This window comes from Podarcis bocagei, assembly GCF_964188305.1.
Source record: "Podarcis bocagei genome assembly, chromosome: 8".
NCBI lineage: Eukaryota > Metazoa > Chordata > Lepidosauria > Squamata > Lacertidae > Podarcis > Podarcis bocagei.
Window position 1 is genome coordinate 33808729 of NC_138133.1, and position 23346 is coordinate 33832074.

The following is a 23346-nucleotide window of genomic DNA, read 5'->3' on the forward strand; positions in this document are numbered from 1 at the left end:
CCCATTTGACACACCACTACCCTAGCTCGCATCACCTTCCCAAAGCTGGGTAAGGGAAACACTGGGCTTTGAGAAGGAGCTATCAGGGGTCTGACAGGGTCCTAGTGTCCTCCCACCTCCTTCCCAAGCCTAGTTAGTGCTTTCCCAGCTTTGGGGAGGAGATGGGAGAGCTTTGGGACCCTGCCAGAGCCCTCACTCCTTCTTCCCAAAGCCAGCACCTCACTTACCCAGCTTTGGAAAGGCAGCACAAAGGCTAGGGTGTATCAAATTTTGAACGCCCCACACACAGCAAGGCAGTGTGTGGCCTGGGGGTTCCATGTTGAAGTACTCTTGTGGCCAACTTGGTATGGAAAGTTGGACCACCTAGAAACAGTTTTGCTAGTGTGGGTGCAGAGATTCTTTGACCCTCCAGATGTTGTTGAACTGCAGTCGCCATCATGGTCAATAGCTATGCTTGCTGGGGTTGATGGGAGTTGTAGTTCGGCAACATCTGAAGGGCCAAAAGTTCCACCTTTGCTAATGCAAGGAGTTTAAGCTGCGCAGGTGAACTAACGTGGCTTGTCACCTCTGTGTGTGACCATAAAATCTGTTCTAAGGATTCCTCCAGAGCTGATTTATGCAATGCTCAGGGGGTAGGGAAGTTCTGTTTCATGCTTCCAGGGAGAAAATGGTGTCTAAATGACACATAACCAGCTGCACAAACATTTGCTTTGCTCCCTATATATACAATGTGCATGTGCTAAGATCCTTTTTGGTTTTGACCACATAAGCCTTCTCTTTGAAATGAGCTTAGCTGATGGATACGGGGAGAGGGTTTTGAAGACAACAGAATATATATTGGAAAGAAAGATGTTACTGGTGGGAAAATGTGGTCCATATATTTAAATAATTCTGGGAGAGAGAACATTTAGTTCTCACAGATCTATCTTACAAGAATGTTTGAACATATACCAGTATTTCTCAAACACTCTCCCAAAAATGTGAATTAAAAATTGGAAGAACATCTTGTTCGCATAGATAATACACTTTTAGCCACAGAATGCATGCACACATGTACAAGTCAAAGTACAAAAACATCTATGTAAGGTAGAAGAATGTCTTGGAAAGTGGCCTGCATCCTGAATCACCTAGCTCTGAATTTAGAAGTAAAATAGCAGGTAGCTGGGCCAAGTTATGAGTTTGGGATATAATGTTCTGCATTAGTTGACTGGCCAAGTAGCTTCAGTAGGATAGCATGATGTTCAGTAAGTAGAAAAACTGCTTTCTCCATTTGACACAAAAAACCTACATGTTATACATGTGTGTGTATATAAGCCTAGCATATATAAGCTACCGTAGATTCCGACGTATAAAATGACTTTTTAACCCTGGAAAAGAGGTTTAAAAGTCGGGGGTCATCTTATACACCGGGTACTACCTCCGAGGCAGCAGTGGGCACCGGGCGGCTTCCTCCCAGTGTGGAGACCGCCACCCGCTGTTGCTTTGGAGGCTGCCGAAGCTGTCGCCACTGCAGCAGCTGGGGGGTCGTCTTATACACCCAGTCGCCTAATACGCCGGAATCTACGGTATATATATTTGAGAATAAAAAAAGAAAGCATCACCCAGGCAGACTTAAGCATCTTTATGTTCCTTAGAATTCCAGGATGGTAATTCACAGGCCATTGTATTTTATAGAACTGTGAAATACATCCACCCCAAAACAACCTTCAAGATGTTTGTGTGATTAGCCATCCTAGGTTGAATGGTGGGTGAATCAAGATCCCTTGGCTTTACTGAGGGATTTTGGCTCTTTCTCTGTTGACCTGTCTGGACACCAGTCTTCAGGGCAGCTCCACAGCGATTTTCAGACTTTCACTGACATAAGGGCTGGATCTACATTGATCTTCTGAACGCTATTAAATATAACACTCTAGAAAGCTTAATGGCAGTTTTCCATTGCTGGTGGCTCACTGCTCTGTTGGTCACATTTTCACAACACCTTTTTAACGTTATAAATGACGAGAGTAGATCTGCCCAAGGTCCATTGAGATATTTGGGGGCTTTCTAAGCCTCAGCCCAGTTTCTCTCTGCCTCATAAAGCTTTCTGTTGGAGCACACAGCTGTTGCCAGACCTCAGAGAATAATAGGATGGTGGTGATATTTTCTGACAGTAAAGGAGTAAGTATTCTGTACTCACACACTCTCCATATCATCAGGCTTGTGTCTAATGCTCAGGTGTTCCTCTATGGAAACTGACTATATCAGATTATCCCACTCATTCCCTCATGTCTTACAGTCATCAACCTGGGCCCCATTGAGGAGCCAACCATGTACCCTACGTCCTGCTTAAAGTGCTAATGACCAGGAGAATCAAGCCAGTTTCTAAAGTCAGAGTAGTGATATATCGGCCCAAATCATTCCAGGAATCTGGGCACATTCTCCTTCTAAAGCTCCCACAGAGATGGAAAATCTATTGGATGTCTCACTGATATTGCTTGTCAATGACTATATTCACATTGGTCAGAAAAGAGGACACTTGGGGAAAAGTAGCAGCTTTTATTTTTCCTGAGTAACTTTCAGTCCACACACATCCCTCTGTGTTTTTCTCTGCACCTACTAGAGGCTAGAAACTTTTTAATACGCTGCACCCCTGGTCTCAATGTTCGCTGGGTCCTTTTGTTTCAGTTACCAAGCTCCACCAGTCTTCTCCGGAGAACCGGTTTGCCCTGAGTAAAGGTGACTCTGTTGTAACCTCATCAGAGAAAATCACAAAGGCTGAACCAAAGACAGAAGTTGGGGCCAGGACACGAAGTTCTTCCAGCACACCTACCAGCCCAAAGCCTCCACTCCAAGCAGTAAAGCCCAGCCTAGCAGGACGGCCAACAGTTCCTCAGAAGCCACGATCTGCCTCTCGGACTGGTGAGAAGCCTCTGTACACTATGCTAGCATTAGCACAATGGCTTATGTGTGGAAAAATCAATAGTTAAATACCGAAGAGAAAATTCAGAAGATAAGATAATGGTTATTATTTTGTTTGGCAGCGTTTTTCAATTGTTCTCTGCTAATCCTGACTAATCTTTTAAATGCTAGAAATGGGATTGCAATGGTAAATTATAAGAGAGAATGAGATATTCCCCTAAACACTGAGGTACTAATTTGTAGCCTTTGCATTATAGTACTTCCCTAAAGGTCTCAAAGATTACTACATTCTTCTTGTGTCTGATTAGGCAAATTGTTTCCCCACATTTCTGAATATTGAAATACAGATTTTTAAAAACTTTTTTGAGGCTTTGTTGGAACATATTTAAACAACTTCTTAGGCCCTTCTATTGTGCTTTATTGCCACGTAGCCCTTCAGCACTTTCATTTCTTCCAGCTTACCCACTTTGGAGAGGAGACTCTTAGCTTTGAGGCTGTTCCTCCTCTATCATGCTTTCAAAAACTAAATCAGTACATTTGGGTGGGTGGGTTGGTTGGTTGGTTGGTTGGTTGTGTGAGGGTTTATGTGAACGAATTTCCTAGATACTGTGCAGCTGGTGACTGAATTTTTCTGTGTGCACACTGTGTTTCCACAGAGGATATCCCAGAGTCTCCATCTGGTCCAGGTTCCCCTAAAACTGCTCTTCTTCCCCCCATTCTGAAGAGGGTTCCTTCTGATAAAGAAAAAGATGGACAGAGCAGCCCCCAACTAGCTGTCAGATCTCTTTCACACGAAGGTGAGAATGCTAGTATATTTCTCCAGCCCCCCCCCCTTTTGTATAATATTCAGGGGTCAGCAAACTTTTTCAGCAGGGAGCCGGTCCACTGTCCCTCAGACCTTGTGGGGGCCAGACTATATTTTTTTTTGGGGGGGATGCACGAATTCCTATGCCCCACAAATAACCCAGAGATGCATTTTAAATAAAAGGGCACATTCTACTCATGTAAAAACACACAGATTCCTGGACCATCCGCAATCCAGATTTAGAAGGCGATTGGCCCAGATCCAGCCCCCGGGCCTTAGTTTGACTACCCATGGTATAATTGTTCGTGTCCTCAGCTATTGGAAGTCAGTTTGCAAAGTTCCTGATTCTGAATATGACCTTAATGTCTGGTCATAATAATGTGTTAATTTACCTATATTATCTGTTCTAATTGCATGCACGCACACGCCTCGCCCTTCTGCAGGGTTTGTTTCCATTCTAGCCCATGGTGCTAATTATATCTCCCATTATCTTTTGTGTTATCTGCAGCCTCCATCATTTCTTTCTCGGTCATAGGGCCAAGCTAGGCAGGAGGCTAATGTTAAATGCATCTTTACATTTAACATGCAGGGTTTTCAAAACAATTCAGCTAGCATTCTCCAGAGGGGCTGGTAGTTACTGTGACAGCAGGAGGCATGAAGACAGAATTTAATCCTGCTGCAGCCCTGCAGAAAATGCTGCCTCTGAAGCTGATATTTCCCTGGGCATCAAATGCAGATTTCCTACCAGTGCAAATACCAATTTGTGGGGAAGAATTTTCCTCAAGACCTCAGCATGCAAGGGCAAGGTTAAATTGCCCCTCCTCATCTGTTGTTATCCCGATAAATATCACTCCCACTCCCTAAGCTGGTGCAGTATTCACATTTCTAAAAACCTGCGCATTAGATACAAAGAATCCTTCTGTGTACCATCTGCTTTGACCCAGAGAACTCCTGTCATTGGCTGGCAGAAGTTGAATCTCAATACAGATTGCGCTTAGGTCCTGCTTCTGGTTGGCCATTGTGAGAAGAGGGAGGTGGACTTCATAGTCCATTCACCTGTTCTAGCAGACTCTTCACAAGTTCTTTCATTAAAAAAGCTCTACAGTGCTCCATCTGCTGAGTAAGGGAGGTACGGTGATGCTCACAGACATTTCACACATTACAAAGAGGCAAAACTGGATTTTTCATTCATTCATTCATTTTATTTGTATCCCATTTACACACACACAACCACAACCATGCTCAAAGCAGCGTACAACAAAGAAAACAGGAGTGCATTTCAAACAAACACTGCAAAACAACTCCAAAATAACGTAGCAAAACAATAGCAAATATAAGAACATTAAAAACCTACATTTCAATACTATAAATGTAACAAGATTACTGAAACAAGGTGCAGCATCCAATAGCAAAAATAACAAGGGAGCTCCAAGGTTTCGCCTTAGTTCTAGAAACACACCTCCTATGATGTTGCTCATAGGCCGTCTCCTGCAGCAGCAGCTGCTTATAAGCATTTTATAAGGTTTCCAAAAGCAAGGGGTGGGGTAACTGAAAACACTCCTCCCATGAATTTTGACCACATGTTCAGCCCCTATAGAAACCTCCAGTCCATCCCAGCTCCCTGGCAAGTATGAAGTGTACGATTAGAACATTTTAGGTGTATTGCTATTGTTACCTCTTGGTATATGTTAGGACTGGTTAAAAGTTATATCCTCCTGCTCCCCTTTTTTAAGTTACAGTTCTGTTTGTGCAACCTATACTTCTGTGTTATGTCTGGCTCCCATTTCACGCTTGCCCCCGTAACTTTATTATTATTCATTTTATTTATTCCCCACTCTTCACCATAACACCCTCAGATTTTTAAAAAGCAGCATTGAAAACAGTTCAAAACAAATGTACGTGGACCAACACACTCAGTTAATTGGTGCCTTTACCAGTAAATCATTGACACAATTTGCTTGGCAAAAATGATGAAAGCATGCAAAATATCAGGATATGTAAAGCATGACATTTTCATTATTTGGGCTGCTAAATTGTATAATACAGTGGTGCCTCGCAAGACAAAATTAATCCGTTCTGCGAGTCTCTTCGTCTTGCGTTTTTTTCGTCTTGCGAAGCACGGCTATTAGCGGCTTAGCGGCTATTAACGGCTTAGTGGCTTAGCGGCTATTAACAGCTTAGCGGATTTAAGAAAAAGGAAACAAACTCGGAAGAACGTTTCGTCTTGCGAAGCAAGCCCATAGGGAAATTTGTCTTGTGGAACGACTAAAAAAACAGAAAACTCTTTCGTCTTGCGGGTTTTTCGTCTTGCAAGGCATTCGTCTTGCGAGGTACCACTGTATAAATAAATGAGGCTAAGAATGCTGCTGATTGAGCTAATCAGGCTTCAAAATCTGAAATAATTTGCCTCGGTCATTTACTGCAGTGAGTGATACATGTGCCTTGCGGGGGCTGCAGATTAAAGGGGCAGGAAATGTTTGCAACTCTGCAACGGATACAACAGTCACATCCTTTATATGGGTTCAGGTAGTAGTACATAGGTCTTTGTCCTATGCATTTTGGCATCAGTTGTTGCCTGCTGTAGAAATCTCCAAGTGTAATATTAATCCAATTCATTTCTGACCCAGTAGCGTATCTCTAGAAAAGGAATGTCCTTATGAGAGGTTCTTGCTTCTGCAGGGAAGGCTGGTTCAGTAAGAAACATTGGGCTGGTTTGCATGTCACACTACAGTGGTACCTCGGGTTACAGATGCTTCAGGTTACATACGCTTCAGGTTACAGACTCCGCTAACCCAGAAATAGTACCTCGGGTTAAGAACTTTACCTCAGGATGAGAACAGAAATCGTGCGGCGACAGCAGGACGCCCAATTAGCTAAAGTGTTATCTCAGGTTAAGAACAGTTTCAGGTTAAGAATGGACCTCCAGAACGAATTCAGTTCTTAACCCAAGGTACCACTGTAAGCCCGAACACATGAGTGTGTAGACTCCTGAGGAGGAGATAGCTGTCCCTTTGCTCTCCCCTTCTTTTGCTGCTGCACAACACTGAGCTAAGCCATGGCTTGGCTTAGCATGTAGTCCAAACTTCTGCTTATTGGTTTAGCTGGCCAGCTAGATCCAATTCTCCATCGCTGCACTAAGTCAAGCTGCTGCTTAGCTCAGCAAAACAACAAGGGAAGAACAAAGAGGCCACAATCTCCTCACCAGGAGCCCTGATACCTGCCCTAAGCCATGGTTTGGCTTAGTATGACATGCCAACCAGCCCACTGGCTTAACATTTGGTCACATTCTCAAGAATCAACAGCACTCTCAATTCTCCATGCTAAACTCCAAATGTAAACAGTGTAACTGCTCAGCGGTTTGATTACGCCTAGTGATTAAGCACCTGTCTCTTTGAAGAGCTGTACTTAGAAAATTAAATACGGTATTTACAAGTTGAGTTTGAAGTTCATTAGTGTCAGTTACAATACATCCCTCCTGAAACCTTTAGTCAACTTAATAGGCATTTTTGTTCAGTGCTTTCCTATCTCAGGTTTATGCTTAAGGAACAGCACAGCAATTCTGGTAACTCTCCTCTGTATAAAGCAGACTAAGTGCTTTAATGTTTAATTCCATATATGTGTGTATATATATATATATATGCTTTCGTAGATTTTCACGGGTACAGGAATGCAGGTTTTGGTGTCTTCGGGTGTCTTCCCGTGTAAGAGTTGGGGTGTCTAGGCGACGTTTCGACGAGGTCTCACTCGTCATCTTCAGGCTGGTGCTTTCGGCTTCTTGTTACTAGAACAGAGCAGGATCTCAGTGTTTGAGTTCCTATAAATACTGTTGAGGGGGTGTGGTGTATAGCCTCCAACGTTCTGGGCAGAGAGGAAGTTCCCAGGTTAATGTGCCTTTTCTTCTTTTGTTCATTAATTACTTGAGGGATATCTTGAGTGATTACTTGAGTGATATTCTGAGTACCACTTAGGAGGGTCATTAGGTGTGGATTAGTTGCTAAAGCTTTCGTGTCTTGACCTCTTGAGCTTGTGAAGAGTTTTTCTGAGAAGATGGCTGTACTGCACTTAGTTGTGCTCTGGCTTGGCTTCGTGTATAGGGGCGAGCTGTGGTTTTGTGCCCTGTGCCAGCCAGATCTGTGTAGGGATTGCAGGGGGGTGCAGCATCCGGAGGTGCCACTATGGTTTGGCTACTGGATGGTGTCTGTAATTTATCTGTGGAGAGGGTCTGGGTTTGGGTCTGGTGTGGTTGATTGGAGATGGCGTTCTGTGTGCCTCTGGTTCTGGTGTCGGTTTTTGTGGGGAGGGCTAATTTCCAGATGTCTGGCAGGCGGGACGTGTCGTCACGCTTGTTCATGTTGTGAGGGTGTTTCTCTATCTCGATGGCTTCCATGATTATTCTCTTGTGGTGATGTTCCATGTTAAAGAGCAATTTGGAATCTGCAAAATTAATTTCGTGTCCTGTTTCTTTCATGTGTTGGTAAAGAGAGGAAGTTTTTTCTTCTTTTTTGACGGCATTCTTGTGTTCTGCGATCCGTGCATTTATTCGTCTGTTTGTTTGTCCAATGTACGTGGCTGGGCAGACTTTGCAGGGTATTTCATAGACCCCTTGGTTTTCTAACTGGATTTTATCTTTTGGGTTTCTGAGGATATTGGCTATTTTTTGGTTGGTGCAAAAGGCTGTTTTGATATTGTGTTTATGGAGGATTTTGCTAATTTTATCTGTAGTGCCCTTGATATAAGGAAGGAGGGCCATGCCATTGTTTTCTTCTGTGTCTTGGTTTTTGGGGGGTGTTTCTTTTTGGATTAGCTTCGTAACCCTGTTTTGCTGGTATCCGTTGGCGATTAACACATTTGAGAGATTCTGTAACTCAGTTGTCAAGTGGTCTTTGTCAGCCAGGCGTTTGGTTCTGGAGATGAGAGTCTTGGCTACGGAGTTTATTTGTGCAGGGTGGTGGTGTGATTGTGCATGTAAGTAGCGGTTGGTGTGTGTTTTTTTCCGGTAGATAGTGTGTCCTAGGGAGCCATCAGGTTTTTTGTAGATTAGGACGTCAAGGAAGGGAAGTTGGTTGTTGGCTTCTATTTCCATAGTGAATTGTATTTTGGGGTGTAGGCTGTTGAGATGTGTGAGGAAGCTATCTAGTTTTTCCTTCCCGTGTGGCCAAATTACAAAGGTGTCGTCAACATATCTGAGCCAAAGTTTGGGTTTGTGTTCTGACTTGTCTAAAGCATTGGTTTCAAAGTGTTCCATGTACAGATTTGCGATGACCGGTGAGAGGGGTGATCCCATAGGTGCTCCTTCTATCTGTTTGTATCTTTGTCCATTGTGGATGAAGTACGTGTTGGTTAGGCAGTGGTTGGTCAGGTCCAGGATGTATTCGGGGGGATTGTATTTGTTTTGAATGGCTGTCAAGGCTTCATTAATGGGCACTTGTGTGAAGAGAGATACAACATCGAAGCTCACAAGTAGGTCATCGGGATGTAGGTTTTGCTTCTTTATTGTTTCTATGAACTGGAAGGAGTTTGTAACGTGTGAAGCGATAGATTCTGCATAGGGCTGAAGTTGCTTAGCGAGAAATTTAGCGAGATTTTGTAGAGGTGAGCCTATGGAGCTGACTATTGGTCTGAGTGGTGTTCCTTCTTTGTGTATCTTGGGGAGACCGTAGAGTTTGGGGCATCTGGATGATTTTTCTCTGGGGATGATTCTTAGCTGGATTTCTTCACTGATAGGAGAGGCTTTTATTTTGGATTTGGTGGTTTTTTCCAGATAGGTGGTGGGATCTGTTTTTATAGGTTGGTAGGTAGGGTCTTGGAGTAGATTTGATAGTTTTGCTTGGTAGTCCGATGTGTTCATCACAACAGTGGCATTACCTTTGTCTGCTGGGAGAATGATTATGTTGTTGTCTTTCCTCAGGTTGGTGAGTGCTTTCTGTTCTTCTTTGTGTAAATTGCTTCTGGGTGGTTTGCTGGAGCAGAGGATGTTGGTGACTTCAAGTCTGATTTTATTGGCTTCCAACATGCTTCCAACTTAAATTCCACTCTAAAACCCCAGCTACCGAAAGGATCCTGAAACGAACTGAACTATCCCTAATCAGAAACGAACTACATAAGAAAAGATACCTACTAAACCAAACCAACAAAGATCTGCTCACTCTTCACCTCAAACTCTGTAACAAAATCCACCCTGCACTCTGGGACAAATGCAAACAACTAGCCGTTTGGAGAGCTGAAACAGAGTCCTCACATAAGACAGACATACACACCAACAAACTCCACAAACTAGAGAAACGCCAGAAGCCCAGCCACCCTCCACAACAACCCATGAAACAAACAGTACATAACATATCAAACAGGATCCTCACCTCAACTGAAACCAAAGTACTCTCCAAAGGTTTCAACTTTGCAGTCGCCCCGAGACGCATCCCCACGGAAAACATCATATGCGGAGTGGAAGCTAGCCTAACCAAAATCAACCCAGATGAAGCCAATAAAATCAGACTTGAAGTCACCAACATCCTCTGCTCCAGCAAACCACCCAGAAGCAATTTACACAAAGAAGAACAGAAAGCACTCACCAACCTGAGGAAAGACAACAACATAATCATTCTCCCAGCAGACAAAGGTAATGCCACTGTTGTGATGAACACATCGGACTACCAAGCAAAACTATCAAATCTACTCCAAGACCCTACCTACCAACCTATAAAAACAGATCCCACCACCTATCTGGAAAAAACCACCAAATCCAAAATAAAAGCCTCTCCTATCAGTGAAGAAATCCAGCTAAGAATCATCCCCAGAGAAAAATCATCCAGATGCCCCAAACTCTACGGTCTCCCCAAGATACACAAAGAAGGAACACCACTCAGACCAATAGTCAGCTCCATAGGCTCACCTCTACAAAATCTCGCTAAATTTCTCGCTAAGCAACTTCAGCCCTATGCAGAATCTATCGCTTCACACGTTACAAACTCCTTCCAGTTCATAGAAACAATAAAGAAGCAAAACCTACATCCCGATGACCTACTTGTGAGCTTCGATGTTGTATCTCTCTTCACACAAGTGCCCATTAATGAAGCCTTGACAGCCATTCAAAACAAATACAATCCCCCCGAATACATCCTGGACCTGACCAACCACTGCCTAACCAACACGTACTTCATCCACAATGGACAAAGATACAAACAGATAGAAGGAGCACCTATGGGATCACCCCTCTCACCGGTCATCGCAAATCTGTACATGGAACACTTTGAAACCAATGCTTTAGACAAGTCAGAACACAAACCCAAACTTTGGCTCAGATATGTTGACGACACCTTTGTAATTTGGCCACACGGGAAGGAAAAACTAGATAGCTTCCTCACACATCTCAACAGCCTACACCCCAAAATACAATTCACTATGGAAATAGAAGCCAACAACCAACTTCCCTTCCTTGACGTCCTAATCTACAAAAAACCTGATGGCTCCCTAGGACACACTATCTACCGGAAAAAAACACACACCAACCGCTACTTACATGCACAATCACACCACCACCCTGCACAAATAAACTCCGTAGCCAAGACTCTCATCTCCAGAACCAAACGCCTGGCTGACAAAGACCACTTGACAACTGAGTTACAGAATCTCTCAAATGTGTTAATCGCCAACGGATACCAGCAAAACAGGGTTACGAAGCTAATCCAAAAAGAAACACCCCCCAAAAACCAAGACACAGAAGAAAACAATGGCATGGCCCTCCTTCCTTATATCAAGGGCACTACAGATAAAATTAGCAAAATCCTCCATAAACACAATATCAAAACAGCCTTTTGCACCAACCAAAAAATAGCCAATATCCTCAGAAACCCAAAAGATAAAATCCAGTTAGAAAACCAAGGGGTCTATGAAATACCCTGCAAAGTCTGCCCAGCCACGTACATTGGACAAACAAACAGACGAATAAATGCACGGATCGCAGAACACAAGAATGCCGTCAAAAAAGAAGAAAAAACTTCCTCTCTTTACCAACACATGAAAGAAACAGGACACGAAATTAATTTTGCAGATTCCAAATTGCTCTTTAACATGGAACATCACCACAAGAGAATAATCATGGAAGCCATCGAGATAGAGAAACACCCTCACAACATGAACAAGCGTGACGACACGTCCCGCCTGCCAGACATCTGGAAATTAGCCCTCCCCACAAAAACCGACACCAGAACCAGAGGCACACAGAACGCCATCTCCAATCAACCACACCAGACCCAAACCCAGACCCTCTCCACAGATAAATTACAGACACCATCCAGTAGCCAAACCATAGTGGCACCTCCGGATGCTGCACCCCCCTGCAATCCCTACACAGATCTGGCTGGCACAGGGCACAAAACCACAGCTCGCCCCTATACACGAAGCCAAGCCAGAGCACAACTAAGTGCAGTACAGCCATCTTCTCAGAAAAACTCTTCACAAGCTCAAGAGGTCAAGACACGAAAGCTTTAGCAACTAATCCACACCTAATGACCCTCCTAAGTGGTACTCAGAATATCACTCAAGTAATCACTCAAGATATCCCTCAAGTAATTAATGAACAAAAGAAGAAAAGGCACATTAACCTGGGAACTTCCTCTCTGCCCAGAACGTTGGAGGCTATACACCACACCCCCTCAACAGTATTTATAGGAACTCAAACACTGAGATCCTGCTCTGTTCTAGTAACAAGAAGCCGAAAGCACCAGCCTGAAGATGACGAGTGAGACCTCGTCGAAACGTCGCCTAGACACCCCAACTCTTACACGGGAAGACACCCGAAGACACCAAAACCTGCATATATATATATATATATATATACACACACACACACATATATGTGTATATATATATATATATATTTGTAAAACCTTATTAAGTGGTTTGATTCTCAAAATCTGAGGCTGGAATCCTATTACCTAGAAGTAAGCCCCACTGAGCATAGTAGGATATATTCACCGTAATAGGACGCACCGGCCCATAGGACACACCTAGTTTTTTTGGGGGGGGGGAAATAAAGAAAAAAAAATTATTCCCCGCCCCAGCCGCGGGAACTCCCGCAGGGCTCCCTAGGCTGCAGATATCTGCCCGAAGCGTGGGGCGCTCTGCTTCAGTGCGCCCTGCGCTCCGGGCAGCAGGCTGCTATCCGCAGCCTAGGGAGGCCTGCGGGAACTCCCGCGGGCTCCCCAGGCTCACGGATAGCTTCCTGAAGCCTGGAGAGAGAGAGGGGTCGGTGCGCACTCCAGGCTTCAGCAAAAGCCTGCATTCGCCCCATAGGACGCACACACATTTCACCTTCATTTTTGGAGGGGGGAAAGTGCGTGCTATAGAGCGAAAAATACAGTATGTGTAAACATGCTAAAGGTTTGCCATATGCTAGACGTAGGAATGTCTTAGGGCCAGAGGCATTCCAGGGTCTCTCCTTTCCCTGTCCCCCCCCCCCCAGGGCCAGAAAACAGGGCTGTGTGGGCATTTTTTTACCTGAAGCAACTCCTGGCAAAGTTGAAAGTGTGAAATCCATTGTGCCATCCATCAAGGAGCAGGATTTCCTAGCATCATTAGACCTACTGGAGACTTAGCTACACATCCTAATAAAGCTCTCATGCCTGAAGTACCTGTGTTTTCATTCATTTTATTCATTTGTATTTATTTAAATATTTATATTTAATAATAAATAAATAAATAAATATTTATAAACTGTGCTTTCACATACAAAGGTATACAGACTGAAAACATAGTATTGCAATAAATAAAAACAGCTATCATGGGCACTTCCGTATAGATCAGTGCCAAAGATGACCTCTGCTGGATCAAGCCAAAAGGCTCATCTAGACCAGCATCGTATTCCCACCGTGACTAATCAATGCCTGAGCACAGCAGCACCCTCCCCATTTGTGATTCCTAGCCAACTGGTGTTCAGAATCATGCTTCTTTTAATGCTGCCTTAATGATGCCCTGATCCAATCTAGTTCCTGATTTAAGAGCCATCAGGACAGCCCAGCTCAGCTTGGACAGCTCCTCAGAACTACAGCTTTGTAGCGAATCTAGAAAAGAGCTAACTGGAATTAGTGTTCTAGGAACTGTACCTTGGGGAAATTGTCCATTCATTCCCACCCTCTGCTTCTTGTTCCTTAACCACCTACTGATCCACAAGAGGATGTTTCCTCTTATTCCATGACTGATAAACTTACTCAGGAGTCTTTGGTGAGGTACTTTATGAAAGCATTTTCAAAGTACACAGTGTCAACTGGATCTCCTCTGTGTGCTCATTGACACTCTCAGAGATCTCTAATAGGTTAGTGAGACAGGACCTACTCTTGTAGGAGCCCTGCTGGTTCTGCTTTAGCAAGACTTGTTCTTCTGTATGCATGGTAATTCTGCATTTAAACCTCCCACCAGCTCCCCTTTAGTTCCCTTCATAAAACTGTTGTTCTCCTGGCCACCTTCCAGTCCTCGGGTATAAGAGCTGATCTTAAGGGCATGTGATGTTTTTGTTAGAAGATCTGCAAATTCACATCTGAATTCCTTAAGAACTCTTCTGTGGATGGCATCCAGACCTAGTGATGTTTCAGTTTTTAATTTGGCCATTGTCACCACTATGTGCCTCAGTTCCTCAGACTTCTTCCTGAGAAAGTTAGTTTCTGAAAATGAACTCTAATGTGCAGTATCAATTTTGGAGACAGTTACATGTTCCTCACAGGGTAGCAGTCTTAATGAATAGCAAATATATATATATCTGACATGAAAATATTTCTTTCCCAACTACATTATTCATTTTTGTATGTTAGGAAGTACTTCTCATCCCTGCAGGTTTTTAAATGCTGTGTTGAACAAAAGCACTGCAGCAAAAAAGTTCGATCTTTTACCTATTCAGTGCTGAAATAAATGGGCCTTATATCACCAAATTACCATGTTTTGCAGCTCAGCAATCAAACCTTTAAATCTGATTTTTAGTTTTTTAAAAAAAACGGGTTTTCACCCATTCTCTTCTTTTCTCTCAGAATTCTTAGTCTTACATTTAGTTTTCCAGTGAGTATGTTTTCACATTGATAATGAATAGAGTGGAATTGTCTTTTTGGTCAATTCTGAATAATAGGAAACAAGCAGATGTGCTCACTTGCCAAACATGGAGGAATTTATTCTGTGTTGAGAATATGCCTCATTCCATATGTGACTCATCAGAGCTTTAAAGAGAATGAGAGCAATTTCAGTTATTATCTTAGGGAAGGATTATTGGTATAATTGTTGACCTGTGCATAGTCAAGCACATTGTTCTTTATAATGCATTCCACATAACATGCATTCTGCTGTGGGCAAAAAAAAGGAGGCAACAATTTGCTCTAATCTCCTGCGTTATACTTACCCACTTTTTGCCTATGATGAAATGAGTTTGACAATGTGTGCAATATAAGAAGATTGCATTGGAAGTCAAAAGCAAACCATTTCTCTCCTTGGGAGATAAAATTGTCTGTACAGCAACAACAACTTGGCTGCTTGGTAAGGCTAGTTGTAGATTTTATATATGATTAAAAACTACCAATATCTTGTCTTTTTAAACAGATGTTAAGTATTGCTGTGTTCATTTATTATAAAAGCTGCTGCTACATTTACAATGTAAACAAGTTCTCATAGGTTTTGGTTTGGTTTAAATTAATGTATTTCTGCCACCTTCTGTTGGTTTCAAGTTAGTGTTTCCACTTGCATAGTAATGAGGTAATTTCTGCTCTCCAATCATGGAAAAGTTACACATGGATCCCTTTCTGGTCAAGAAGTACCAAACTATTGAAAAGCACTACAGCCATGGCTTCTTTGGGTTTGATAGGGCCCCATGTGCAGGGCCTAACTTGATTCGTGCCGCTTTGAAAGTGCCTGTCCTCTGAGTGAGCTTTCCGCTCAGGAAAATGTGACAGTTCCTGTCAATGGTGATTGTGCCCTGCCATACATGATAACTGTGGAAATCCTGCCACTATCTGTGATATCCTTTGGATGTTGGCCGTATCTTACTATTTTAACCAGCTTCTATTTGGAACGTAGGATATGAGCTTTTGAGTTACACAGAACTCTAATCAATGAACAATTTGGAGCAACAGAGCAGATATTGGGGTCATAGTGAATAGCTCTGGGGTCATAGCAAATTAAGATGTCCACTCCTCAACTTGCCAACTCAACATTCTGTCTTCTGATACAGGTCCAAAGAGAAGCCCAGGACACCAGGAGCAGAAACAGAGGTCTTTAAGTAAAGATGGTCAGCAGGGAAGCAAGTCCAGTGACTCTGGTGAAGAAGCTGATAAAGATTTTATTTTTGTTTAGTTGGTTGGTTGTATGTTTGGCAGTGCTCTTTTGTAACAGTAAGGGTACCGCTTATCCCTCTTTTTTGATCAATTACTCTCCTTTTATAGAGGAGCATTTGGAAATGGGGGGGGGGGAGTGTAGGTGATTGCACTGGTAACTGAACTTCATGACTCTGATCCTTTGTTTTTTCCTGATCTGTACTATTCCAGACATTCCCTTTCACGCCTTTGCAAAAGCCAGCAACTTTTTCATGTCTTCTACTTGAATTTCTCTGAAGCAGCTATAAAAATAATGCCTTGCTTTGCGGGGCTTTGCGGGAGGAAACCCCAAGCAAAGGAACTGGACAATTTCTTACACTAACCCACACTGTACAGCATGAGAGGTGTTGTACTGCTGAATGTAAATGTGTCAAACTTGCACGCAACTTACTTTATAAATATATTCTTGCTGAATGCAATTGCACATTGTAATTATATCAACAGAGCACACTAATAAAATAATTTGTATAAATAATATATATTAGATGCTTGGATATGATTTTTACATTCTCCTTTGGGAGACCTTTTTTCTCGTTTGTTGTACTGTATATAAGAACACAATATCCTACATTTTGTGTACTGTTCTAAAGCACAAAACAACAACCCAGAATTACTAATAACTTGATATGCTTCCATATCCATAAGTAAATGTTTGTTGTTGATTGGAATGCGGCCAATGGACATTTTATTACTGTTGGTATTTTCTAGAGGGCACCTTGGGGGGTCAGTCTGCATTTGCTCTAGCTTCTAACATGTACTTTTGAAAGAAAAGTAGATTCTTGTCTGTAAAAGCAATCTTTCATTTTTTTTCTTTGCATATTTCACAGGCATCTGCTTATAATACACGCTGAAGGGAGTTTATTCATAATGTATATTTGTACCAATAAAAATGATTTTACAACTGGAATTTGAATTTCTAATTTTAAAGAAATACTCTCTCGAAGCCTTTGTATATTTATAAATTATAAATCTATAGTTCCATACTCCAGTACATTTTTTTCAAACCCTAAATATAGGCAAACTTAGCATTTAAATTATTTCAAATCATTTTTGTACATAATGTAGCAAGTAACTTCATGTGGACAAAAAAAAACCTTCGCTATTTTATTTTTAAAGTCAATCATTTCTTCTGAATGCAGAATATGAGGCATATTGCTGCAAAACAACACATCATCTTTACACAATTCTATTGTGATGCTTTCTGTATGTTTCTGCCAGTGACAGATTTTTTTGCCAGACAGATTTTTTTTCATGTCTACCTTTCTCTGTCACCAAGGGATCAAACACCGATGTGTATCTGTTCATTAATTGGTTTGCTTAACCAACAGTAACAAAAAATGTTCTGTTACTGATAACCAAATATCAAAACTAATGGAGGCTAAATTAAGAAAAGTTGGTCATATCAGGCGTGCCTTGGTTTAAGAGGGGAGGGCTCTGTGTGCAGGGCTGCCCTGGCCTTAGTTAAAAGGCATGTTACATGCAAATGAGAGTAGTGAATCCACAGCATTTTTTTTTTTAATGAAAAATATTCCTGCCATTTTGAGTGGAAAAACGAGTGATGCTTAACCCTTTCCTGCTCAGCACTGCCCCTTTGCATTGCTTCCTCCATGCAAGGTCCCAGTATGTAATTTCCTTTTATAAATAGACATTTGCAATTGCATAAAGAGGGATAGCTTTGGCAAAGGATAGGGAGAGTTTTTAAGTATCATATCCTTCTCTGCTAAAAAATGTAGCATCCTAAAATTGCTTTAAAAAATAAAAATAAAGACTGTTCAGACAGTTACGTGTAACATGGTTTGCCCTCAAGACAAGCCCTTTACCTTAGAGGACTACTGCCAATCTTCTCTTTCAACCTATAATACAGTGAATGAAGTAATTCAACACGTAAGAAGGCAGAGGTCAACTCTACCATTATTTAATCTATTATGCCACAGCCATTATTATTAGTATAAGTGGGTTCTATGAAAATAAATGGGATCAAGTGAACCAGAAAGGTAAGGTTAAACATTTGAAACGTTAATCTTTTTCTCTACAATAATCATTTAGGTAATATTATTCCAGGAAGGTTGTTCGTAACCATATCTGGTGAGCAAAGCAAAGTGACCCTGGGTTTTTCCATCTTTCGAGTCATTTTTCTTTCTTTCTTCCAATGAGGAAGTGAACATGTAGAACCAGAGGAGGATATAAAAGCTCTCTTAGAAGAACTGTTGTTTTAATTAGATTGACTGTGTCCAGGAAAGGGATAGGGCTGCTATCTGCACAAATCCAATTTGCTTGAATTCAGCAAAGTTAACTCTCTAAATGACTGCTGAAAGGCACAGCAGATGGGGAAATGAAGTAAGTCTCTCCCCTCATTTCCCATAAGCTTTTTTCTCCAAAACCCTCTGGCAGAAAAAACCCTTTTGGGAAGTTAATGCAGCTTGCAGTGTTGATTGGAGCATTGTAGGTCGGCAAAGGGACAGTGGCATAGATGTTTGTTACATTACCAGTCAATGTAAAACCCAACAGGTTTGCCAATATGATTGTCCCATCAGTGTCCATAGAGTACTATGTTTCAGTGCCACCTTAATCTTGAAATTAAAAAGTTGGAGGGATGGTTGCTGATTCTTTTACGTGGTTCCAGAGCCAATAATGGAAGGGACCACGCTTGCTTATATTGTTGTGCTTTTTCCCTTCCAGAGCTATGGTAAGGGGGGGGGGATGGTTTACTTAATTAATTGCATTCCAAGCCACCCTTCATCTAAACAGATTCCAAGAAAATTGACAACAATAACCAAATAAAATAAAAGTGAAACATAATCATTCAAAGAAAAAACCCAGCATACATCTAAACGACAACAGCTAAAAAAAAATGCAGCAAAAACAAATGTAACCCTTTTAAACTTCATGAGCAAACAAAAATGGCTTAAGCAGGCATCAAAGAGATGATAATGCCAATTGAACCTCCCCAGGTAGGGTATTTCAAAGTCAGGCAATCACTACAGAAAAAGGCTTCTTTGTGTAAGCATAATTCAGATCAGCAAGCAACAGCAGTTGAAGGGCAGAGACTCCCTTTCTCTCCTAAGAAGTTTGCTGGCAAAGGCAGTCGTTTCCATCTGCAGTCGCACCTACTCTTGGCTACAGGTAGTGTTGAGGTGCTATGGGGAGGGCCTGTCCAGCTCTCCAACTCATCCCTGCCTGCCTGGCTAGTAACAGAGTGATCTATCTAGTAGTTCTAGAATGGGGCATTCTTTCAATTCTGGGAAGTACCTCCTCTTGGTTGTCAGACAGGAGTCTTCTAGTAAGAGCATCACTAGAGGGTGGAGCTAAAACAGACTGCCTGTAGACAGTGTGAGACGCTAAGATTTCTCTACCCAAAGCCACAACACAGAATGGAGTGAATGGACTAAGAGTATGAACAGAGGGAGATTGTGGGTTGCACCAATGTAGCTTCACTGAAACACACACACACACACACACACACACACACACACACACACTGCAGTCATCTTCACTATCCCACATTACATGGTATTGCATCCTTGTGACCAGTCTTTTACTTCCTTTCAGCATAAAAGCATTGTAGACAAGTTTGTGGCACCCTAGCTAAAAGTCCATGGCATTCCACCAACAGTTAACCAGAGGGGGCTAACACATTTTCATCAGCAGCATCTAGCCATGAGTTCCACTCTCCATATTTCTTCAAGATAGGTGCCTTGGTGAATTGCTTTTCAATGTTGCTGGATATGCAGGAAATATGTTGGTGGAAATGTTGCAGGCTTTCATATCTTTCTGTTCTTCAGACCCTAGGTGTTCAGCATAAATATTACAAATAAAATAAGGTTAGGATTTGATCATTTTTTAAACAAAACAGAATCAAATTTTTATTTTAGCTGTTCTTGCATAGCAGGGTCTGACTGGAAAGTGATGTGTCAACTTTGTTCAGCTATCAGCATGTCTTTGATCAATTCCCCCACTTTGACTGTTTATTTCAACGTTCAAAGACCCCCCTTAGTGGGCTGCTGCCTGTTTTCCTATCAAATATCTTCTCAGCTGCTTTGAAAAGGCTTGTTTGGCAGAACCATGTGTGTCAGGTTCAATTTAAATTGTATGCTGTGAGGCAGATAAGCGTGTTTTCTTTGTAGTCTTAAATCATCCAGCAGACATGCAATTGTATATTATCATTGAAAATTCCACATTTATAAAGTTAAAACTAAAATTCCACATAATTTTGCACTCAGTTGTATGTCTGAATTGTTTGAACTTTAGGAGGCTATTTGTGATACTTATCCTGGGCTATATTTATTCCGCTTAACAAGTATGTCTGTTGAAGAAAGTTAGTATTGGTATTCACAGCTATTGACCTGACCTTGTATTCACACCTTGTGATATGCTGACCGAGGCCATGGACATAATCCATATTTAAGAGCTTTGTATGGTGGTGGAATAATTTAGACCACAGCTGCCTTTCAGCAAAAAATAATTACTTTTTCCTGCATGCTCAAAGGACTTCACATACGTTGACAGTAAACCTTACCCCAACTAAGGTCGACAGGATGCACTTTCCCTGTTTTCAGGTGGCATGTCTGAGGCTCAGAGATAACTGTTGCCCTAAGGCCAGCTATTAAGGTCAAACCCAAAACAAGATTGGAACCAGGGACTTCCTGGTTTCTGACTCTTTCTCGTAACTGCTGCTTCTAACTTGCTTTCAGGCTTATATCTGGGAGGTGATAGTGCTAATTTCAGGTGAGTGACATGGGCTAGCAGCTCCCATGTTGCACCAGTAACATATTGTTACAGAGATTGTGCACCACCCCTAATCTCTGCCAAGCAGCAAAAAATTTCAGGGGTCTCCAGGTACTCACCCAGGGTTGTGTTCCCATTGGGAAATCAAGGCACAGCAGAGACTAGTATCTTTAAGAAATATAATTTGTACTACACATATTTACAAGCAAATAATGTTCCTCAGGAGTGGAAGAGGAATCTACCCTCTGCTCTCCTAAATTTGGGGTTCAAGTCCTAGGATTCCAGGCCTTCTGCAGTACTTCTTATCGAAAGCTTTTGTTCAATGGAAGGCTGATCTGAATGCTGAACAATTCAGTACTCCTATAAATGCTTTACTCTACTTCTAGCAGCATCTTACAGCTTGAAGAAAAGCTTGTTGAAACTTGTAACAGCTTTTGATAATTTGAGGGTTGGGAGGTTGGATAAGGCTTTACTTATCCATCTGTGAGACAGTCATTTTCTTTTGCAAAAAGAGAATTTGATTGCGAACATTCTTACAAAATAGCAAATAGAATGTGGTGTGGCAACGGCAGTCATTTTTGTCAATACTTATTGTTCAGTACTGTGCGAGAAGCTTAGCTTGTTTGCATTGTGTTACTATACAATCATGAAGACAAAATAAGCCAATAACTGAGACAACCAAACATAGACAATTTAGTTAGTGCCTTTTATTTTCTTTCATAATAGCCTATCCAAATGACCCCTTAAGCAAAACTACCTGATTCCCAATCCCTTCTTCTACCTTCCCCCATTGCTGCCATTCTCCCACTCTTGAAAACTGGGAGTGGAGAATTATGAAAAGGGTTTGCTCCAGCCCATTCATTAGATGTGGGGGAAATTCTTTTTCGAGACATCCCTTTTAATATTTCAGAAACCCTTTACCCCAGAGCACAATAATGATTCTAGTCAGTTTGGGACCTCATGGGGTTAATTGACTGCTTCGGTTCTTGTGGCAAGTTTCCTTTCTCTTTAATGGCCTTCAACAGCCACATGCTTTCTGCTCAATGAGCATAAAAGGTTTGGGTGGGTTTTATTGACTTAAGATTAGCTCTATTATTTCTATATATTTCTTTTATTAAAATGTTAATGCAGGGGAGCTGTCATAGCAGGCTGGTGTGAGAGAAAATGGGGCCTCTGTGTGAACTATTACTTCTGCCAAACTTGCTCCAAGATTTTCTTGAATGCAGGCTTCTGGCACAGCCTTTGAGCTGACAGCTATTTGCCACTGAATGCTAGTACAGTGTTACTGGAACCCAGAAGATCCAAACCTGCGTCTATTGCACTTGCCCTTATCTTTTTTTATATAGCAAGGGCAGGAAACCTGTGGCACTCCAGATGTTGTTGGACTGCAACTCCCATCAGCTCCAACCATAATTGCCTACATACATGGATGATGGGAATTGTAGTCTAGCAGCATCTGGAGGGATATAGGTTCTGAGTGTACTACGAAGCTCAGTACCAGTGAGACTCCAGCCATTTCCCAACTTAACCTGCCCAGAGGCAAATCTCTGTGATTGGACGCTTGGTACTAGTTCTTAAATACCTTTGGAACCTAACGGGTTACTCTCTGGTGTCAACAGTGTAAAAGTAATAACCGTAGGGTATTTTAGACATTCCAGCAAACAGTTGCCCAATTGCCAGCAGGGAACACAAGGTTCTATTTGTATGGACATGGACAGGTGTGCACATGTCAATCATATGCATCATCATGCAGACCAGGGGTGGGTTGTTGTTGTTGTTGTTTTGCAAAATCTCCCCCCAAAATAAAATTCCAACACTTCCGATATGGGCTGCCATATGCCTGGATTTTTCAGGACATTTTAACAGCTTTCTGAGAATTCTGCCCAAATGCTATTTTCGACGGATGAATCATGGATATGTCTGGGAAATTCCGGATGTATGGCTACTAGTTAGCTACCCCTGAGCCACACCAATATAATAAAGCTGATATTAAAATTGCAAATGGAGCTTGCTCACTTATGCATGAAGCAACTGGATAAGCAGCTGGACAAACGTGGACTTGCGTTGTGTAAGTACTTTTGTTTTTCTGGAATTTTCATTTAGAAATCTTTTGTATTGCTATCTCAACACTTCCATTGTATTTCAATTAACTGTCAGCCTTTGAGAAAGGGTGCCTTTAAAAATTAAGCCTCACTGTCAAAATGAATATTGGAAGGGGAAAAGAGATACAGGAAAAGCAAAAGGGTGGTGTTCTTTCTTTTTTTTTCAAATAGGCAGTTGCCATGCAAGAAGGGAGCAAGACAAGCTTTTAACTGTAGCCATGCTGCTAAGAATCCCTCTCACAGACCTCAATATGCAACATTGACTTTGTGTCTGTTTTCAGAAGCTTCTATATCACACCAGTCATTATTTGTGTAATTTGATAGTGGGTGGATTTTTGTTTTGTTTTTATACCATTTGCTATCAATCGGGCCAAATTGACAAATTACTATATGTTGGGCAGATTTAATTCATCTGTTTGTGTGCTTGTGTGTGTTTAGACTTTCTAGAATAGTGATCCACTCAAGAGAAATT

At 41.9% G+C, this 23346-nt stretch overlaps 1 protein-coding gene across 1 annotated transcript in view; it reads left to right on the forward strand.

The window, feature by feature from the left end:
• The window catches only part of CARMIL1 (capping protein regulator and myosin 1 linker 1), a 140928-nt gene extending 123974 nt beyond the window's left edge, over positions 1–16954 (forward strand). Inside the window, exons 35-37 of the mRNA XM_081205775.1 lie at positions 2665–2898; positions 3555–3695; positions 15906–16954. Coding sequence (XP_081061901.1) covers positions 2665–2898; positions 3555–3695; positions 15906–16027 — 497 coding nt within the window. The 3' untranslated portion in view covers positions 16028–16954. The remainder of the gene's footprint in view (positions 1–2664; positions 2899–3554; positions 3696–15905) is intronic.
• Positions 16955–23346: the final 6392 nt, after the last annotated feature.